At 37.0% G+C, this 22,765-nt stretch overlaps 1 protein-coding gene across 9 annotated transcripts in view; it reads right to left on the bottom strand.

Annotated features, from left to right (window-relative positions):
- The window catches only part of KIF13A (kinesin family member 13A), a 114,970-nt gene that overhangs the window by 47,718 nt on the left and 44,487 nt on the right, over window positions 1-22,765 (bottom strand). For 8 of the 9 annotated variants that reach the window (XM_085220137.1, XM_085220138.1, XM_085220130.1 and 5 more), the window contains exons 4-9: window positions 16,981-17,041; window positions 7,906-7,998; window positions 7,174-7,354; window positions 6,128-6,215; window positions 4,518-4,652; window positions 3,571-3,683 (exon numbers count right to left, since the gene is read on the bottom strand). In XM_085220137.1, the coding sequence (XP_085076263.1) occupies window positions 3,571-3,683; window positions 4,518-4,652; window positions 6,128-6,215; window positions 7,174-7,354; window positions 7,906-7,998; window positions 16,981-17,041 (671 nt within the window). The remainder of the gene's footprint in view (window positions 1-3,570; window positions 3,684-4,517; window positions 4,653-6,127; window positions 6,216-7,173; window positions 7,355-7,905; window positions 7,999-16,980; window positions 17,042-22,765) is intronic. The other variant, XM_085220133.1, reaches the window with a different exon arrangement.

Raw genomic sequence — 22,765 nt, 5'->3', positions numbered from 1 at the left:
AGCCTAGCAACTCCTGAAAGCCTGTGGGAGGAGGATAGGGGAGGGAGAATTAGTTCTTGTCTCCAATCTTTCATCTGCACAGACTGGGAAGACAGCATGCTAAACATGCGAGAACAAACAGTAGGATGCTATATGCTGCTCCTTAGCAATCTTCTACAGCGTAAGTGAAAAAGCACCAGGAGTTGACTGCCAGTGGAGTCCACCTTCAAGGATTATAAAGTGAAAAGCCAAAACAACAAAACCCACACACTTGGATTAGATTTCTCCAATTCCTCTTACTGATTTTAAATGAGAAAAAATGTGAAAATCAAAGTCAAAAACTGAGGGAGGGGGAAGAATTTTTTTTTTTCTCTTAAAGAAATCAAGGTGGGGATACGAAAAACAGGGATTCAGAAAGGACCACCACTGATAATTATTTCACAACAGGGCTGCAACTCTAAGTCTTAGTTATAGGCACTGTATTGTAGTAAATAGCAAGTTAAAAGCTAGATTATTAACACTAGATTAAAGGAAGTAATAATATTTCTGCTCCAGAAATATAATAAAATACTATTTTTGTATTAAGACTATTAACATCTGTATTAACAACCAAACTAGTGTCCCTTACGTATTCTACTTAAGATTTCATAATACAAAGCTGTTAAAAGATTCTAAGGAAAGTACTAAAAGAAATGGCAGTGCAATATAATTACAGGACTCGGTAGTTGCTTTGCTTTATGCTGGATGATGCAGAGATCTGTCATTACTTTGATCCTATCTCAAACCACCTACATAATGAATCAACCAAAAGGCTTGAGCCAACAGTGCACAACAGACTGAGGCAGTTTAGAAGAAACAGAGCAAGCTTACATGGTGCAAGACCATGGGAAAGTGCTGTTTCTGCAGACTTTCTGTTCTCCTTGACCCTCTTCATCAAGCGTGAACAGGCTGTCTTTGCTACTGTGCATCTGGAAGCTTGCACGCTCCCAGCAAGGGCCTTAGTCAGCAGCATCCAAGGGCAGGTGGTTCTTTACTCAGGGAAGAACTCTGTCCCTAAATGATATCCATTTAAGCTACTTCTGTACACTTTTCTTCCAGTTTTTTTTAGCAGATGAAGTCCTTCTTTCTAATAATAAACCCTGTGAATATGAAGACCCTCCTCTTAAAAGAGCTTGAAGCCAATCTTCTCCCAAAACATTCCCTCCCACCCCGTCTTTACCCTTCAAAATACTTATTTTTGCATTCTCAAGTTAAAATGACAATAGCTAAGATTTTTCTCATCACAGTTAAAATTACAGGCTGTTCATAGAATGTACTCTTCTTAGCCACTGACTGACAGCATGCTTACTCCATTTCCTCCTGCTGTTGTACTCTAGAAATTCTTCTACTACACCACAGATTACTAAACATCTGCATTTCTACACTCAGCATAGGAACTAGAGCACCCTAGGCATTAACAAGCACACACAGCTTTCTTATGAGTTTGGAAAGTCTCATAAGAACCAGGAAAATAAAGACAGCAGACACCCAGAAACACCGTCATGACCCAAGGCAACTTCACACCAGTACTGAGAAAAAATGGAAGTTCTTTATTACAGCTTTACAAAACCATTAACAAGATCACACAACTCTCAGCCGTTTCACTACGCAACAGAGCAATTCAGCACATCCACTCTGTACTGGGTCATGCTGACCCAACATATGAAAGTGTTTACAGTACAGGAAGCTGTGAGACTGAAGCAGCAGTGACCATGGCCCTAAGCTGGTTTCATGCAGAAACAGCAGAGAAATCTGCAGAGACTATCAAACTACAGAGTTTTGGAAGCACAGCAAAAGTACATTCTTCTTATCTTGTAAATACAGAAACAGTTATGTTATTTGCCTGTTCTTCAAGGCATCACAACATTGAACAAGCAAGAAATTTAATTGCCAGATAGTTACAGTAGGTCTAGTCTTATCTGAATAAACGGTTTATGCTACCAATGCAAATTACTACTATTTTATGAATGAATAAAAATTGTAAAAACAAAGGAAGGTGACACAGTTTAAGTCTTACTTACTTACCTACCTTACATAGGTATATGGTTTAAGTAGCCTGTATTACTACAGAAAGATGACTGCCTTTCCCTAGTAAGCATTGTACACATTATCAAAAAGATTGTGTACAATGTTCTGGGAAGAACTACTGATAAAAATATGCATACCAATTCTGAAGCTTCCAGTGAAGACAGAATTCATTAAACTCTAAGTAACAGCAAAAGTCCAGTAGATACTAAAGCACAAAACTAAGAATTCTTGTTTGCCTATCAGTTCCAAATGAGATTTCACACTGAGAATGCTTAAAAAATGGTCTGAGGTGATTGAGGTTTAAAATATATAAGAACTGATGCAAAAAGATAGAGCTGTCAGCTTTTCTTTTTGAAATATCTTTTACAGAGAAAGCTGGTGCTTGTATCTGAAGTCCTGTATCATTAAAAAGAAATGGCAAAAACACCTTCCCTGTTTACACTGAGCAAACATTTTGCTAGAAAAGAAAATGAAATCTTTCTGTATCTCCAGCAACACTTTCAATTTCTTAATAGCTGTTGGGAGAGTCAGCATTTGAATTTTTCCCCACGAAATAAAAAGAGACATTTAATTTCACCCTTATTTATGCAAAAGGTGAATACAGCTTCTAGTAAAATCAAGCCAAATTTAACTAGTAACCTGCAGGGCAAAGGCTCAGTACTTGCCATTAGAGAAATAGTCATATAATTTTCTTTCATGAGGACTATGTCAGTGCACCTACCAAACTGATGCATTAAACTCAAAATATTTTTGATTATGGTGTGAAGAGCAAGTGTGTTCAAACCATTAAAGCAGGTAACTTAAAATCATTTTAAGCATAAATGCAGTTCAAATACATTTTTTGCTCTCACTGTTAACTTCAGAATAACGTAACCTTTTGCAACACTTTAAAGTACAGAATTTGTAGGTTTTAATATTAAGAGTCTGATTTTTTTTTCCCTGGAAAATTAGTATGTGTAAGACAATGGTAATATTGTGCTAAAGTCTTGCTTTTGGGCAACAACACAGTAATTACAGTTAAAAAAATTGCCTGGAAACTTGTCATTGCTTGAGTACAGATGCCCAAGGCAATGTTAAACTTACATAGTTTCATTCTGATCTGGTTTTCTTAAACTGTGAATTATACACTTACACAGTTTAATACCTGCTGGAACAAAGCCATTCGACTCTGCAACTTTGCATTCCTTGAGCATATGATGAGACAAACACATGAGCCTGGGGACAGGGTGGATAAATGAATCACAAAAGGTATATCCATAATTAAAGAGCGCTACCGTCACTTTTTCCAGATAATATTCATACAGCTATCATCTGAGTCAAGTATGAATCAAAGTCTCTATACTAATGTAAAAAAAAACAACAAACAGATGGTATTCAGTACAGCGCAACTGAAAGAGATGTATTAACTGCTTCTGACTAGACGCATCATTTGAACCAACTTGTAACAAGCACACCAACACAGGAGACAGAAAGCAATGGTTGTTCTTAAAATATTATGCTTTACAACCTATGTCAGTGTCTTACTTGTTTATGTTGCTGCCTTCCTTCAGACGTTCTCCTGCAGCTCCTGTTTTGGACACTCTCTCACTACCAGCTAAATCCACCAGGCTGACCTTGCTGACCTTCTCTCCAGAATTCTGTGCAGATCAAATATGGGAGAAAAACAGATTGATGAGCATAAAATGCTAACGTATCTTATATTAGCACCATTAAAGACTGCTTTCTATAACAATAATGCGAGTTGAAGCATAAAGTTCAAGATAAGAGAGAACAAATTCTGACAACCTTTACAGTCTCTTAAGAGTCAGTCATACACTTCATACTAAAGGACTGAACCACTAATGAAAGCAAAGCAGCCGTGTGTGTTACTATCAAAAACTTCCCTGCCACAGCAGGCCATTAAAATATATCAATGTCAGCAACTGTTAACATCTAAGACAGATTTAACAGAGGCAATACAATCTTAAAGTCATCTAATTTTTCTGTTTTCTCTGGCATGCTTCCTCTCTTTTCTGGTGTTCTCTCAACCTTAGGTTCTTGCCAATATGACTTTGATTACTGCAAAGCATTAGAAGTAGCAGCATAGCTAAGAAAATTGTGCATGTGTACCAAACAAAAAAAAATACGGTGAGTTAAGCTAAAGTCTTGATTGAAAAGATGGAACAAATCAATGAAGAGATACTATAACATCACTTAGCATAGCAACTCTGAAATACAAGAGCACCTCAGCAAGTTTAACAGTCTTGAGAGCTGAGGCAGCTTCAGTTTTAAAATGGTAAGCCATTTGCCTCTTTAGAGTTTTAGGTCATGTTAAGTGATATTACTGATGCATCTACAAATGCATGCAAAAAGCACAAGCTGCTTGTTTTAACTGATCGTTATTCAAAACAAACAGTTCATTCAGCGGTTGAACAGAATAAAGAAGAAGAATTTACCACAACTTCATAAATTAAACTAACAGAAACACATACACCAGACTGTAGGTCATAAAGTGTCTGAGTCACTATAATGTTGAATACAGCATGAGAGCGGCTGCTTTCTTCATTCATGTTGGTTGCAGCAACTGTTCGTGATTTGTTTCCCTCTGACATCAATGACTCAATATCCTAGAGCATAAAGAATAAAAAGTGATGTCAGGATGAAAGCAAGTTTTGTGCTTGCTGAAAAGAATTCCCAACTAGATGGAAGAGTGTGTCTTTCTGAGGAGAGAAGAAGAGAATGTAGAACTAAAGAGAAAATTCTTTTTACATTTTGATATCAGAGAATCACAGAATGTTTTGGGTTGGAAAGGATCTTGAAGACCATCCAATTTGAACCCACTTGCTGGTTGCCACCCGTTAGGTCAGGCTGCTCAAGGTCCCAAACAACCTCGCCTTGAGGGCCTTCAAGAATGTATTGGTAGAGAGAAGATCTAATTTTGCAGAATAATGTTAAATCATAACTTCGCTTTAAGCAGTGCACCAAAAGCCCAGCAACAATATTCAGTGCACATACTCCTTATCTGTTACTGAAATATGTTGGCAACACCCACGTTACAAATCATATTGTGTAATGCCAGTAATCAGGCAAACACAGATCTACTTACAGAAGTAAACACAATGCTTTTTTTTTTTTTTCTGAATTGCCTTAATGCCATCCTCTCTGAATTGGCTCAAAGCGTTGCCCCACTTGGAGCCTTCTAGTCAAGTAAAAATAAAGATGATTCTCATATCTGCTTGCTGAGTATCCAAGACAGTTTCATAAGTCATCAGACAAAAATTAGGTATGAACAAAATTTTCTAAAATTCAAGCAAATAAGATGTGCTCTCAAAGTATGCAATTTACCATAAAAGCTGCAAAATTGGTTTTTACACTAGATAATATGACAGGTGCTTCAGAGAAATAAATATTCCTGTTAAATGAGAAATGTTTTTCACACAACACCGTACAAAAAGTGATTTTTTAATAAACCAACCAAAGCAAAAAAGCATAACAAAAGAAAACCCAAATACATTTCCTAAAACAGCTTCCTTGTAAAAAGGGCCAAGCAATTCATAGAACTGCATCACTGCAATTCCTCTGTAGCTACAGAAGTTCATTGGATTCTACAATACTGATATATTTGAATGCATTTTAGTAACTCAGGTGGGCTCAGATGCTGTCATTGTTTAAATTATCAGGTATATAAACCATGTTGTGTATTCTCATGCAAAACACTTCTATAAAGTCAGAGGGTTTATTCAACAACAACAAAAGCAAAAGAACGCACACCGAAAGACCTAATTTTCTTAGTGTGGAAGCCTCAGATTTCAAGAAAACATCTCAAGAAAATGTGATGCGCTTGGCATTTATTACATAAATGTGAAACCTGCAAAATAAAGTGATATTACTGCTATATTTTTAACCAACATAAAAGTGAAATGAAAGATTTACATAAAATAAATATTCCTGGAAGCACTAGAGGAGGTACCTGTGATTGTCAGAGGCTGCAAACACCTAGGAAAACAAAACTTCTGGGTGGATATTAGTTTATCTACAATATGATTCCAATCGCTTAGGTACACAGATGCTATTTCCAAATCTTTCACAGGTTTAGATTTACCTCAAAGTTCGTAACAGCCAGCTGAGACAAGCCGTCTACATAGGGTCCCAACACTTTGTGCTCTCGAACCTTAAGAGACTGCCGACTCCTATGGAATATAAACAGCCTTTATGCACAAACCACTACTGTCAACTTCATTCCAATTGAAAGATATAAATTAACATCTACAATACACAAGATTTTTATCATTTCATAGTATGTAGGTTTTTTTTTTTCCAAGCAATAATGGGAATAAAAATATCAATCTGACAGGTTTCAATCAGAACATACAAATTACTTTCAGAGCATCGTTCTATCACTGTATTTGTGGCTGTAGCAAAACCTGAAACACTTCATTTGGAAGAAAGAATACTGACAGAGAATGAAACAAAATCTCCCAACTATTTGCTAAAGATTCATTTCTCCGTGCAATTTCCAAGTTTTACTAAAATATGTCAATGAAGTGTAAAATACACTTTTTAATTAAGTTGTATGCTTCTTCATCTAGTGCAGTAATGCTCAAGAATCAAAAAGTAAGACACATATCAGACATCTTGTCTGATCTCTTGTCTAGACATCTCCATGCTAGAGAATCTACCCAGTATTTTTAAGTCAACAAAACAGAAGGAATTAGAGTGGTAAGAGTATATTTGGAGGTGTTATTCCTTCCCATTCAAGAAGACCAAATTCTAAACCAGAAAAATCAAGTTGTAAATAAACTTCACACTGTTTGTTACTGATGAAAATTTATACTTGAGCAAAGTCTGGGTCATTATGACAAATAAACCCCTGCTTTTTCTTCTACATAGCTTTGATTTCTGGTATTACAGTACTTCACTTTGCAACATTATACTATTATATTGTATATTTAAATTGATCCACACCAAGTAGTATTTTGTATACAAACTTTACACTGATATTTTTTCTGATGTTTGCTACCTGATCCTTTGTAAAAAACATATATAAACATACATTATGAAAAACCTCAAGGAGTTCCAGAATTGATTCCTACTTAATAGTTTCAAATAAAAGCAATTAAGGTGAAGAGGAAGGATAAAGCTACTCACCCTTTTGGGTCAAGTAGATCTCTGACTTTCTCATTGTAGATTTCCATATAGGACACTTCAACTTTAAAAGTATGAGATTCATTTTCTTCCACAGAGATTCTCTGAAATAAAGCACAACAGAGCCGTGGGATCAGACCCAGCTGCTCTGCATTACCCATCATTGAAAAGGATTTTCCTGAACCTAAGGGAAGAAAGGAGAAGAAAATGCTTTAGAATGTGGTTTCTGAGTTACTCATTTGTTCATGAAACATGTTTTAATTTCTCCAGATGCATGTATCAGAGCAACAGGACGTTATTCTAGACAGAAGGCTCGCTCTTTGCATTACAACAAACAGAAACAAAAAGAGAAATCTTAACAGTCTCTTTTAGCAGAGCCATTACTTGGCCTCCCTTTTAACACAAACACACACAAAAGACTGAATGAGCCTTGGTTGCTAACCTCTCCTTTCACACTTTCAATGCAGCCTCAAGAGGTAGCAGTGAGGAGCATATTTACAGACCTATGTTAAGAACTTTATACTGCCAATGGCTGTGCTGAAGTTACTGTGTGTTTAAATGGGAAACCAACCTCCAAAGAAGTGATGCAAATACAAATCATAAGGTTTAACATTAAACTTTATATTTCTATTTATGATTTTAAATATTATCAAGCTTAATATTTATGTTGTGCTCTTCCTACTTCGCACGCATGCACAAGAAGCATTCTCTCCCTTCAGCACAAGCAGCACTTACCTGTCTGTCCATAGGCAAAAATACAAGCATTATATCCCTGAAAAGCCTTCTCAAGAATTCCTTCTCCAAGGCACTTGAACACCATTTCCTGACCTACAAAATAATTACAAGTTTATTTTAAGTGAAGTAACAGTGAACTTTAACAATAACAAGAAAAAAATTGGGAGATTTTTTTCCTAATGGATGCACTAAGGAACAAATGATTTCGTGTATAACGGAGTGAATGAAACTCGGTGCAACAGCTACCTCTGTGTGTTTAAACATAGTGCTCGTTTTCCTGTGAAAGAAGTGGATTCAAATGAATCATGTAAATTGAATGCTTAGAGAATAATGAAGATAATCTAAATTCTGTATTATTTAATTGCAAACTTTGCAGTCTGTATGCATTCTAATGCATAATAAACTAATTCATACTAATAAACTTTACCCAAGAGTTCAGCAACAGAATTGCAATGAACACATTAGTGAACTAGATACTAGGCATATAACAAACATAATGGTAGAAATAGCTGTTCTCTTGGGAGCTAGCCTCAGATTTCAGTATAACCCATTCTTATCTACTCCATATTAAGGCAACGCTGTAAGTAAGACAGAAGCATTCTGAAGACATCAAAGCAGGAAACGTATATTATGAGTGTGAGAGACTTGAGCAGAACTGCCTGTGGATATATACTGGCAAATCTATAGTTGAAACATCAGCTACAGCATTTCATATTCTGAAAAGTCATCTTTCTAAGCCAGGCAGATTTCAGGTGTGCTTCAATCTTTTAGATGCAGGAAATAAAAGAGAAAAGGCATTTCTTTTGTTCGTGGTAATACTGTATGCATTCTGAACAGAGGTGAAGTCACCTATCTCAGCTCATTTAATTTCAGCAGTTGTCATTTTTCCAGTTGGAAGCAGTTGTACAATGCATGCAATAGGACTTTTATAGCTCTCAAAATAGAGCATCAAAAAACACCTAGGTGCACATCTATACGTTGCCTGAGAATACTAGCTTTCTGTGATACTTAAGTAAATGGTAGACCACTGAACACCTGTAGTAAAACCCATGGAAATATTGCCTGTTTGTAGAACAGTTTTCATGTATGCAAGTAAGACTAAAAATCTCTATTACTTCTATTTAACTTTAGCCTAATTTCTCTTTTACTATAAAGGAAAAACTAAGGCAGTGACATCAGGCCCTGTGCATATTTTCCAATTGTATTTCTGAGATACCAAAAGATTATTAGTACAGCTTCTTGGATCAACACAGTTCCAACTAACTTCCAAAACACTGAATACAGGAATTAAAAACAGAAAAGCCTGCTGTGCTACATAATAATTCAATTTTCTTCCTTGGACATTCATTCACTTCTCATTCAACTTATGATCATTCAATCATTTCATGACACATATATTGAGAGAGTGCTGTTCAAAACCAATGTTCCTGGAAATAGCTATAGAGAATGCTAATGAACTACTGAAGAATGCATGAAGGAAACGTATCAGTGCAAGTGTTTAATAAGAGTGCACAATACACAAAAATTTGCTTTCTAACTCTTGAAAGCATATTTTGAAGTCATCAAATCAAAGATGCAAGGAGCCACTTACTATGCTGCTGATGAAGAGCGTAAAAATCAAGTAAAGATTGAAACTGAGTAAAATCATTAAGAGAAAAAAAATATCACTGTGAGTGAAGAACAAAATCATTTGTAGAAGAGGAAAAAATCTTTATTGTCCATTTCTGACTAGCAATAAATTACAACATCCATGTTTCCTAAGAAAAAAAAAAACAGATACCAAAATACTACAAAACTAACCATAGTCATGATAATCATGAGATGACCTACAGAATTTCTTACTGCCAGAGGAAAAAGGCAGTTCGAATTGCACAGATAAGATGGGATATTTTTTTTCCAGAAAAGTTTTCATGAGCTCAGCAATACAGACATTGGCAAATAGACCATTCAAGAATGATGTTTAGAGCAAACAGTTGAGCTACCATGAGATAAAAAAATAAAATAAATGGTTCTAAATGAAAAGAACATAGAAAAGAACAGAAGAATTCAAATTTCAATTACAAGTATTTTATTATTTTTCTAATGCAGTGGTGGTGCTCCTGAGGGCAGGAGCATATCACCCATGAGATTATACGATTCAGGAGATAATTTCATCATGCAACATAATTTCTTCCCCCATGCATTTTGTTAGTAGGTTCTGCAAATTGATTACAAAATTTACATTATACAAAATTATGTCTAAGTGCACCTAAGGTAGAAAAAATAAAATAAAATGCAGTTTTGTTGTCTATATTACCATATTACCACATTGTGATTTTGCTAAACAATCTTACATGTTCTGCAATTAAGACGTCTGCTTAGTTACAGGACTTTTCTTCCCCAGATGCCTGGTACTTAAAGAAGAGAGAAGGGGTCTTAATTCAATTCTGGTTTAATTTTGCAGTATAGAAAAACCTCTTTTCATTCCATCACTATTTAGTTTCCAGAAAATTTCCCTTAAACCTATTTGTCAAATCATTTAGACAGGGATATCCAGCTGGAAGATTGGGCAAGACCATACAGCCTCTTAAGGTGGCAATTGAGGCTCGACATCGAAACCCTTTGTTCCTTCTCCCATTTTCTGATCAAAACATGGGCAAAATAATAGATGTTTGACATACACATGCCACCAGACAGAGGAAAGCACACCCAAGGCTTTCTGGGGTGAGTACTGAGCTGCCAGCCTTCACAGGGCAGATTCTCCTGTCTCCTCCTCACATAGGGGGAAGGAGAGCGCAGTTTGGTGAGCTCTGTATGCATACTATTATCCTGATAATTTCAGTTGCTTCCTCTACTTTAAGGAGCAAAACAGTTAAGGTGGAAGCACATTGCAAGAAAAAAGTTTCAAATAACATTGCAGTATGCTGTAAGTGTTCACAACACATTTGGCAGAAACTCTGTTAGCATCCTTTCAGGGATGAGTTGCTAATCAAAACCTGATAAACACCAGTGGATGCCAACTCCGTCCTGAAGACGTACCAGAAAACAACATCGAGACAATATGAAAACCTTCTTTCCTTTCATCAGACAGCTCTAACTGCCTTCACAGCTCCAAGACATTATCTGTACCTTCTGACAAGTGCAACTAACAAGCCTGATGCCAAAGTAGAAAAGCATCCAAGAAAAACCGAAGGAGAAATTCTCAGTCTGTAGGACACCACTTCCCTCAGGAGGCCAACCCAAGAACCTTTTCATCAGACACAGTGCTGCCACCCATTGACAGTGTCCCACAGACATAGAAAGGGAGACTATCAACATTCCCTCCTTAGCACCAGCCATACGAAAGCTTGGAAAGATTTCAACAGTCTAGATAGTATCTGAGACTTATCTGAAAGCTACAGGTAACTCATCTTCTCAGAACTACATTTTAACATATTTAATTCTTGGAACTTTCCAGTGCTGGCTGTGTGCTATTATCACACACCAGAGGCATTTAAGGATGTACCACTGAAGCTAAGAAATTTTTTCATGTGCTCTTTACCTACTGAAATGACTGGGTATTTCAGAGGCGAAATTATAAAATAAAGTAAAAAGAGCAAAATACGTCAGTGTGCATATTACTAATGGCTATTAAATTACTAATAGTTTTAAAAGAAAACCTTGACATTATCTGCATACGAAAATCTCTTAGCTAGAATCTTGGAGTGAACACAAACTATTAGAAAAATTAAATTAGGAAAAAATGTAAGATAAAAATATCCTGAAAACAGAAAGAAAAATCAACACTTTCAAATGCAAGACAACAACAGTACACCATTTTCAGAATGGGATATCTAAGTACTTTCTCTCTTGTATCTCTATGTTGCACCTGTTCCTTCAGATCAAACCCATTCAGTTCTCTGAAGCCCAGACTGGAAGATTCAATCTGACAGCTTTCCTAGGGAAAACTACACATTGCTGAAGAACCCTAGGACATGTTTGTGCAATCTGCAGAATGAAGCCAATGACTTTTACAAATTAAGTTTGTATATTCCCAGATCACTAGATTGGTGACTAGTAACCAGATATGAAAAGAGGAAAGGAAAGAAAAGGGAGGGTGAGTAAAAGAGAGACTACTCTTTCCAATTAAATTACCTTTAAAGGTAATTAAAACACCATTAATATTTACAGCCTTCCACAAGGTCCTCTCATTTACTGATAAACTTACAGTCAAGAGGTACTGAAACAAAGATTAGTTTTGGTGCTTGGTTTTTAGATGCCCAGTATTTCCAGTAATCAGCAACTTGTCAATATGAAATAGATAACAGTTTTGAGCCTCTCCACGTGTTAGCATGGATTTGCTCAGCAAGGTTCTGACTGCAGTGTTAGGACATCTCACTGTTGTTCTCTTAAACAAAGAAAATAACCGAAACCAAATAACTTCTAATGAACAACACTGAAAATTCAAGCTGGTCACGTCTTTCTATAGCTTAACCTCCAACTCTGAACGTTTTAATACATAACTGCAGTTAGTTCCAAGATTAGCAGTTAAAATAAAACTTGATCTCAGTGATTAGAATTATTAAAAGCTGTGCTGGATAATAGTTTTAGAAGAAATTCTTTAAATTTGGGGGAAAAAGTGTTCATCTTAATAAAAAACCCAAAAGCAGTACAGTTGGTGTAGTCTAACTTCTGTAGCTCAACATGACAGTATTGACAAAGCCCTGAGGTCTTCGTGTTGAAAGCCTTGTTATACTAAAAGGTCTGGAGTGCTTACAGTTAAGCATCACAATGTCTGTACTTTAACTGCCTAATTTAAACACTTCTAAAATCATATTGAGAAACTAAGTTTTCCAGAAATGTACTGGTCAGACATCAATTGCACCACCTAAAATCAAGTCCTACAGGCTAAGTAGATTCCTTTAAAAAAAAAAAAAAAGAAATCAATGGAACAGTTGGAAAGGGTTGGGTTTCAAATATTTTTGCACTGGGTAAGCCAGACGTACAAATGGACAGACACTTCTGTCTGCCCAAAATCCACAACATAAAACCACTCATGAGGGTGGGAGACTACAATTGTTCCAGACAATTGGGTGGTTTGTTTCCTTTTAAAACAGCTGCAGGAAGAGCAGGAGTCAGCATACCTACTTCGCACAAAATTAAAGCTTAGCCTAATGTCAGGTGTTTAATTTCTCAGAACAATGTAGCAGAAACAGATCTTTCAGGTCAAACGCGATGCAGCCTAGGAGTTTAAGGAATGCCCACAGATAAGAAGATACAAAGTGGGCATCTTAGAGTGGACCTGCCCAAGTGCTACTTAAGTTTTTACACCATGTCTTGAATCTTTCCCAAGGTGAAGGGTTTCTTACTTTTCTTTCAAAACATCTACCTCAATGCAGACTTCAATAGGCTCTTACTGTTGTTCAGGCTTGCAAAAATAATTCTTCCCCTTCACCAAAATGTCTTATTTATCTCTATGAGCTTTTCAAGGCAAGTAGGTATGTTCATATCCATGAAGTGACTGTTGACCATTCAAGTCAAGAAACAAAGAATAATAAGAAGCTACTTTTGCTTATTCTCAAAATCTATTCCATACAGGCTATCAGGCAGAGCTTATTCCTTGTCCAGATAAGTAAAACTCACTCTGCCCCAAAGCCAAATCCCCTTCTTTCCTCATGATCTATTTCATTGACACACTTCTATTTTTTTCCCTTCAGGTAAGAGGTTCACACTTGAAAAATTCCAACTATGCCTTTTATAATTAAATCAGCAATGTAAAAAGGCTAGTAGGTAGCCTGTGGTGCTCAGTACAAACCCAGTTTTGTGTGTAATTATTCTTCACATGGAATGATACACCTATTTAATTGCTTTGAAGCACATATTATCAGTAATAGGAGTAATCCTCCCACTATGTTAATTGATTGAGTTTAAAAAAATATAGACAAAAACCAACACAAAAACCAGACACATTTCAATGTAGATTGCACATGCTTTCAGTCTGAAGGAAAGGATAGTCATAAATGTCACAGAGAAGAGAAAGTTCCAGACAAAGCTGCAGCACGAGACAGAAAAAAGTAACTTGAGTGAAAGGTGAATAAGGCTCTGCATCTCACAATATCCAAACTGGGATATCAAGTTGTTACAGAGCCTCTATCTCTTGCAGTATGTGAAACTGAAGTACCACCTCCACAAAGGTCTGTCAAAGAGCTCACCTCTTCTCTGCTTCAGACACCTCACTGTCTTCCTGAGAGATACAGTCCTGCAAGGACAGCTGCAAAGATGCCCTCTATAGATATTTCTTCTCATATGAAAGTAATCCTTACTGCTTACGTCAGTGATATTGCTGGGTCATTTTAGAATTGCGATGTAACAATGCCCATGTTTTTAAACAATGGAAACAGAAGTTGACTTTCATACCTGAGCAAGATCCCTCACACCTCCCAAGCATGAGTTCCCAAATAAAGTAAGTACATACAAAATAAGCCTTACTTCCAAACAAAAAGATGCAGATATCCAAGTATGAGTTTTTAGTGTAAGAGAAAAAGATGACTGATCCTATTGCAGGTTCAGCCCTGATCTCCTAGAGCCTGAGAAACATTATCAACTGCCCTCAGTGGTAAGTCTGCCCAAACAAGAATCTTCCTCTTGCATAAACAATATTACTAAGCGCAGGTAATACTGCAGATCAATCAGCAAAGTAAAAAATAAATAAATAAAAGCAGCCCAGTGTAATAGCTTTAAATATCCTGTAAGAAATGTGCATTCCCAGGAAGTACAAGTTTTGTTTTTGTTGATAGGAAAAAAGCACAAAAGGTAGCTACAAATAATTCCGACACACGTTGTCCATGGTACACAGCACTGTGGGAGGAGGTTGGCTTGGTATCCCACATGGTGAATCTATCAAATTTTTCATATAGAATAACATATACAGCAACATCGATTCAATCTAATGCAGGATGAGTACACTTTGGTTTTGCACAGTAAGTAATGACTGACTGTGGAGGCTCACACTTGAGAATCTCTTTTAAAAACTGTCACATCTTCCACTGTATTACTGGATTTAGATTAAAGGGGTCTTCCAGTTACTAAATCTGTCTCACATACCTTTTTGCATCAACAATTTTACTTAAGCTTAAAGCTCATACACAACTCACATTAAAAGCACTCTGGACTTAGCTATATCAAGCTTTAAATATATTTATTTTTAATTGTGTGACTAATCACTGCTCTTGTCACTGACAGTAAACTCATGCATCCACACAGAACTACATCAGGCAGGAAGCATCTAACACATCTGCCCAGATTCCAGATCACCTTCCCTGCCGTGGTCCAGTATTCAATCATGAAACTACAGTTTCTACAGCTCTAAAAGTCGGGTTGCCAAGTGGCTTATGTGGAGCCCTGAGCTTGTTAGTTCTGTAACAGTCTTTATTATAATACCTGGACATAGGCAGTATGTGTATTTGTGAACTGCCTAGAACAATGCCATTTGGTTCCATAAGAACAGCCAGAGGGACTACTGAAAACCCCAGTCAAAACCAGTAATTGCATTTCTTTAGGCCAAACTCTGAAAGAGACTTAAGGTAGCTTCATACAATGGCTAAATAAAAGCCAACATCTTACCATTTCAGCATTTGGTTTGCTGGCTCTAGAACAAGCAGCACTACTGTAGAATAGGACAGTATCAGCTCGTGCAAGAGTAAGCGAGCAAAGCCAACAAACCAGCAACTGAAACAGATTTTTATATATATATTTTTTAATATTCTGTCAAATTCATTATGTTCTAGAATGTGAGGGTTGGAAGACACAAGACCACACAAAAATACAGAAAAATAATTGTTTTAGATCTTCTTTTCATATGCAGTCTAAAGCTCACGGTCTTACTACATTTCTGAGATTAAACAGAAGAGGAAAATTGTTTCCTTTATCAGACAAGTATTATCTGCAAGAGCAAAAACACATCTTACAACTTTGCGGATGGTGAGAAAGTACAAAAGATGTAGCAGCATTCTGGAGTCCAGACTGACAGAGAGTTAATCTACTATCATTTACACAGTGAAGCTTCAGTTCTCAGTCAGAAAGAATTTGATCACAACGTCTCAAAGACATTATTGAAATCTAATTTTCATTCATATTAATAATAAGTTAACCTGGAATCTCAATGAATTCACCTCGAGATAGATTAAACTAAGATAGGAACAGGTTTAACTGGTTAAAGGTGTTCCTCTGGTCTCTGTCTTCTCTAAAAGTGGGTTAGCCTCATGATGCACCCAATATGTGCAGCTCTCAACTGCACACTTGAGGCACATCAAGGCAACATCTGGCTTTGCATCATAACCCAGTTCCTTTAAGAGGAAGTCTAGCTGTGCAGGCACAAAAGAAGCTGTTGTGTGCTCCAAGGGATCTACCAGTTTGAACTATGAGTCCAGTGCACTGTATCTGTTCAGTGCAAACACAGACACTGAAAGTCAAAACAAAACAAAATTATTTTCCTGAGGAAATCTACATTGCTCTCACAGGCAAGGAATATAGCAGATCAAGTGCATTTCCTGTGATTCAGATTTGATTCAAGTCAGAGATGCATTCTAATGAACACTCAAACTTCAAGATTTCCTTCAGACCATAACATTTCTTAATGTGAGTACCTTAACCAAAAACTGTTGGTTTTTTTTTCCCCCCCTCTTTTCCATAGACCACAGCCTTGAAATCCTGGCATACACAGCTGTAACAATCAAGATAAATTTTCTTTAAAAATATTAATGTTAATACACTAATTGAGTTATGAGTAAGTTAAGCCCTGGGATGATTATCTAATTTAGAATGTCCAGAAAGAATCTTTAGAAAAGGCTCTTCTGTGGGAAGAGAGAAAGCACTATTAGCTTGCATGTAAAGAAAAGCATTCCTGCCTCAAGCAATACACTGAGTATCTTAAAGCTCATGTTCCTTCTTAACCAGGAACCCAGCACTCTAAACCCCTGTTTAAAAAAAAAAAGAAGTCTGCTTTTGTGAAGAAGTCCCTTGAGCATTACAGTACAAAACATTAAAGAAAAAAAACAGTCGAAGCTATCATATGTTTTCAAATTATTTACACTGTTGAATGCACATAAAATAGCTTACCTGCATATTTTGTAGTGTTTGATTCATCCATGGACCAGAAGCAGTGATCAAAGGCAAACACCTGTAAAAAGCACATAAAAGGCAAATGAGGAATTCAAGCTACAGAGCACCTCTTAAAGTTATATAAATCCACAATTGCTTAACTGCAGACAGGCTCTACTCTTTCTACAGATCCCAAATCAGAATTGTAAAAGGCTTCAGCAAGGGGAATACTTTTTGGAAATCTTAAGCACTGCAGAGCTGCAATACTTTTTCTGTCTGCACTATCCACACTACAAAACACTGCTTAAATAAAAAAAAAGGTGCATTATAATTGAACCAACATATTAAACTGTTTTAAAAATTGGACACTCTAGTCAGTTAAAAAGAAATTTCCACTTTTAACAAAGCCTCGGAAAAGAGGAAAGAGTGAAGAGGAATAGACAGGTGTAGTTAAGTCCCTGTGTAAATGTAAATTATGTTCATTCTGATTCAAATTTTCATTGCTGAAACTGCCAATGCCAGCTCTGTGTAGGTCTTAGACACAGTCAGAGTATTTCTCCACAAAAAAAAAAAAAGACTCCATCACTGTCTTTCAGAGTAAAGTCAAACTCTGTAACTAGAGGAACAAAAAAAAAAAAACAACAACAAAAACCCAAGCAAATATAAAAACCGAAGAACACATCCAGCCCATGGTAAAGACATCATTACTTGATCTGAATGAGGACACAAAGCATGAAGAAGAACAAAATACAATGAAAGTTAAGCTTTCAGACTCAAGGTTGGAGGTTGGGATCAGTTGGGAAAAACATATCATCTAAGAACAAGATGTGAAGGAAAAGGATCTTATTGAAGAGTAGTAGCAATATAGCAGCAAGCCTGTGACTAGTAAACAGCGTGCTGTGTCTACATGACTGAAGCGTTATCACCACTAAGTCACAGGGTCAGACAACAGCACCATGTGGGCTGCTATGGGAGAAAGCTAACTCCATTCAGACAGACCCAAAACACACATGCTTCCATTTGCTATTTTAAAAGCAAGTGGAAGTTGCCAGTTTATCCTAATCTAGAAATTAACTGCTCTCTTCCAAGAATTTCAGGTGACAATGCAATCTTTGCTGCCAGTAGGATGATACACGAAGCTCTACTGTCAAAACATCAACAAGCACAGGAAACTATGACACTTTGTGCACTCCATCTCTTAAAATAGATAAATTCACGTTCACAAGTCATGACAGTTTTAGATCATCTTTTGGACATTTCACTGGGTATCATAAGAAAGGAAAAAAACAAAAGAGCAGTAGTAGTATTCAGAACTAGAGGATGCATTTCTTCTTCAGGATTATATTACTAGCTTCATCTCTAGCCTACTTCAAAGAGCAAGACTGCAAATAATTACATTAAGTGCTTCTCTTGTGTGTAAAAAAAAAAAAAACAACACCCTCAAATCTCTTCAATTACAGCTTTTGTAACTAACATTATGAGAAATACATCTAAATACACAATGAATTGAACTGAACATGCTCAAATCACAGACCGTAAAGTTTTATTCTGCATAACCTTCTCAAATTCAGAACAAGAGAAGAAACTCTAGAAAAATTCCACCAATTTGTGCCAAGGAGGTTTTTTACAAAAGTAGGGTTTCATGACTATAAGACATCTCCTTTTTCACACGCTTGATGGCACAGCCAGTGACCAACAGCCAGCTTCACTCCTGTCCAGAAACAAAGGCTGACCAATGTTTCTGCCAACAGTAACAAAACATCACTGTTTTGTATTTTGTGTTTTCACTCAATAGGCAGAACTTGCTGAGGTGACCACGTAGCAGACAACAATACAAGATATACAAAAGTTTTACCACGCACTTCTAATGCTCAAGGAAGGAGCCTTAAGGAGTAAGTAGCACCAGAAGACCTGCCTAACCTGTACATAGTCCTGCAGCTCAGTAGAGAAAAACCACAAAACGACAGACCGACAATGTAATTGTTAAAGAGACAAGCTAACAGGATGACCAGTCTAATGAAGACTTACTATCATATCAGCTGAGAGTTGCAGCTGGGTAGAGACAGAACAATATTCAGTATTGCATTCAATGCACTTGTGAACCTGCAACAGTGTCCTGCACTTAGAATCATGGAATCATAGAATCACAAGGTTGGAAAAGACCTATAAGATCTAGTCCAACCGTCTTCTCACTACCACTGCTACCAACAAGCACTAAACCAGATCTCGCAGCTCCTCCTCATCCTCTTAAACGCTGCCAGGGACAGCAACTCCACCACCTCCCTGGGCAGCCATTCCAGTGCCTGATCACTCTCTGAGAGAAAAAGGTTTTCCTCATGTCCAACCTAAACCTCCTCCGGTACAACGTGCGACCATTTCCCCAGGACCTGTTCATTGCCTGGGAAAAGAGGCCAAACTCCTCTTCACCCTAACCTCCCTTCAGGAAGTTGTAGAGTGCAGTGAGGTCTCCCCCGAGCCTCCTCTTCTCCAGACTGAACAATTCCCAGCTCCCTCAGTTGCTCCTCATAAGACTTGTGCTCAGATACCTCACCGGTTTTGTTGCCCTTCTCCGGACACGCTCCAGGGCCTCAATGTCTTTCCTGTAGTGAGGGGCCCAAAACTGAACACAGTACTCGAGGTGCAGCTTCACCAGTGCTGAGAAAAGGGGGATGATGACCTCCCTTAAAACCATAATTTGATCCCAGTTGCCTTTCCTGCACATCTGAGAACACTACAGTACAGATAATTAATATTTGACAGTTTTATATTGCCTCAAACACATCAAAAGATAGGGTGTGTGTTCCATGTTTTATCATAGTAAACTGACTATAGATAAACTAAAGACTGCAATTCTGTTTTATATTTTGTTCTTTTGGAATCCCAAGGGAGGCAGAAAGGAATCATTTCTTTATTAAAACTTTGCTTGGGACCAAATTTTCTGTGCTGGGACCTCCAAGAGACAATCTTAATGAGAGACACAATGCAGGTCAAACAGAGCAAGAGCCAGGGGCTCTATTAGCAGAAAAACAAAACATCCTGAGATAAACCCTGAAACGAGGAAGAAGGTGATGGATGGTTTCCTTTTTGGTTGTTAGATATGCAGAACTCTCTTGGATTGTCTGCAGTCATAAAATTTCCACACAATATATCTGTAGATTACATTGTAACCAAACTCTTCATAAAATGTCTGTTGCTGCAGACATTCTGGGATAAAATAGCAAGATAAAAATTTTGGCTTAACACAGCAATCTCTTTCCATTTCTTCCAATTATATGCAAAATATAACAATGGTTTAAGAGAAGACTCGACAGTGAGACAATGCTTAGCCCACAAGAGTGAAACGAGTTCTGGAATTTCCTTCTGAAGAGGGGAAAAAACCCAAACAACTCCATAACAATAATCTAACAGGGAGGTCTGAGTCACTTACTCCAATGCAAATAGAAAGAGACAACTTCAAGAACCAGGACATTCCCTGCTGTTAGAGTGAAAGATGTAGCTTTGCCACTGAACTGTGAGCAAAATGCAGCATTTCCCTTTACTTTCAGGCATTCATAAAAGCAGGGTGCACTTTAAATATTTCTGTGCCTTTATTTATCTTGCTTCAGCTTCAGATCTAAAGAACACTCAGTCATGAATAGAAAAAGCCTAACCTTTTTAGTAACTTTTATAGCCCAAGAATTTGTGTTTCTCTTCTCTCATTCCACTTCTGTGAACATTTTCCTTATAGGACTGACTGGGTAAAAACAAAAAAAAACAAAAACAAAAAAAACCAACCTAATCTCTCTGTGATCAAACTGCAAGCTGATAAATTACAAACAGAAACCAATTGTAAGGATTCAGTCTAACAGATGCCTATTCTGCTCCCTTGAAACAAAATACTATCAGCAGTGGATCACACAATCCAGTTCAGAGAGGTTACCCAGCTACATAGGCTAATGTGTAATGACATAAGAGGTCAATACAGAAGTACTGCAAGCCAGTTCAATCTGTTATGCTACACTTTTTCCCTCTAGTTAAGGTAGCAAATCATCACAGGATTATTCAGTGACTCATAGTTGTGGTTTAACCCACAGCTCAGTACTTCACAGCCACTCACTCAATCCACCCCACTCGAGTGGGATGAGGGAGAGAATTGGAAACAAAACAGAACTGGTGGGTTGAGATGAAACGTTATTTGCTAACACAAAAGAGGAAAAAGAAAGCAAAAATGCAAGGGTAACAATATATATATAGCCACAATGCAATTACTTCCCACCTACCAACCAAGGCTCACCGCAAATACACCACGAAGTGCACAATTAACTCTGTTTCAGATGAAACCAGGACATAATATAAATACTGACCTTGTAAAGAGAAATTAAAACCTGTGCTTGCAGCTATTCCTCATAGAAAGGCAATTATCTGATTTATTTTAAAAAGGTAAAAATTGATCCAAAATGATGGTGCAGTGAGGAAGAAAGAGAAAAATTCTGACTAAAAATGAAACAAAGGTAAATATAAGATCTTAATAAGTTCTCTATTACATGTAAAAAGCCATGACAAGGTCTTAGGCTTCTTATAGACCGCTTTCTGGAAAACTATTAAATCCTTAAGCAATGATTACTTCAAAAAATAAAATTAAAAATATGACAGGTAAAAAAGTAAAAACTGCAGGAGATTCAATACCTGCATAACACACGTAGCAACTGCAGGAAAGCTCTTTTCTCCATTGAAACAAGCATGCAAAAAGATTTAAAATTACTTAGGTTAGTGATAACAGAACAGAAAACTATAAGCATTCCCGACCAAAGCTATTTACAGGACAACTTAGGCCTAGATTCTAAATGCAAGCGTGAAGAGAGTAAGAAAGCATTTAAGAGTAAGGTCTCAATCAGTAAGGTTCTACAGCAGCCACATAACTAAGCCACTTTATGCCTGTAGGACACAACCTGAACAGTGGGACCTTTTTATTTATTTATTAAGTACAAAGATGATTCTACAGCTTCTATTTTCCTGGCCTCCAGTGCAGAAGGTGCAGGACATGCAGTCCTAAGAACCAGGGTAAGCACACGCAAGCTTACCTGGGGACACTTAAATATATGCTGACTACTACTTCCTCCTTCAATATGAGCATGCAGAATAATCAACTTTATTTTCTCATTGATTTTATTCTCCCTGTGATCCATTTCTCTGAAGAAGGTATGAAGAGCATTGTCAATATGAACATCAACATGAACTCAGCAGCCAATACTCACATTGCGCGCTGAAAATGCCTTTTTCATTTTTTGGAGAACACACAAAAGCAAAAGCCAAAATTTTCACCAACTTATTTCAAAACTATTATTTAAACACATTTGAGCAAAGAGGAATCTGTGACAGAAACGGAATTTTTTAAACTACAAAAGCATCTTTTACAAATTAGTTTTAAACATATTTTGGAAAATCTATTCCATTTGGCTGTTTTAAAGCTGCAAGGAAAAAAAAAATCCAACTGTTTTTTGTTTAAAATTCAACATTTAAAACCACCAACTGTATCTCCACAGAGACTTCCTGAATCTTCAGCTGCTCTAAGTATTTCAAGAACGTCTCTGTGACCCTATGGACTCGTATTTCTGCTTTACTATTACAGTGATGCCAATTTCATCTCCACTGTACCACAGGTTGTAAAGTATTTTTAAAAAGTAAGTAAAATGGGAAAACCTTGACAGTTTCACACTACTTCATGTTAACACACAGGTTGGCATTCAAATGCAATCAGATGCAAGTTCACATAGGTGTTTGCCAGTTCTTATGGCTGGACTCAAAATTACTCTTGGTTTTCAAA

Source organism: Meleagris gallopavo, chromosome 3 (assembly GCF_905368555.1).
Source record: "Meleagris gallopavo chromosome 3, MGAL_WU_HG_1.1, whole genome shotgun sequence".
NCBI classification, from domain to species: domain Eukaryota; kingdom Metazoa; phylum Chordata; class Aves; order Galliformes; family Phasianidae; genus Meleagris; species Meleagris gallopavo.
The sequence above is the reverse complement of the archived record's forward strand: the minus strand, read 5'-3'. Positions and strand labels throughout refer to the sequence as shown.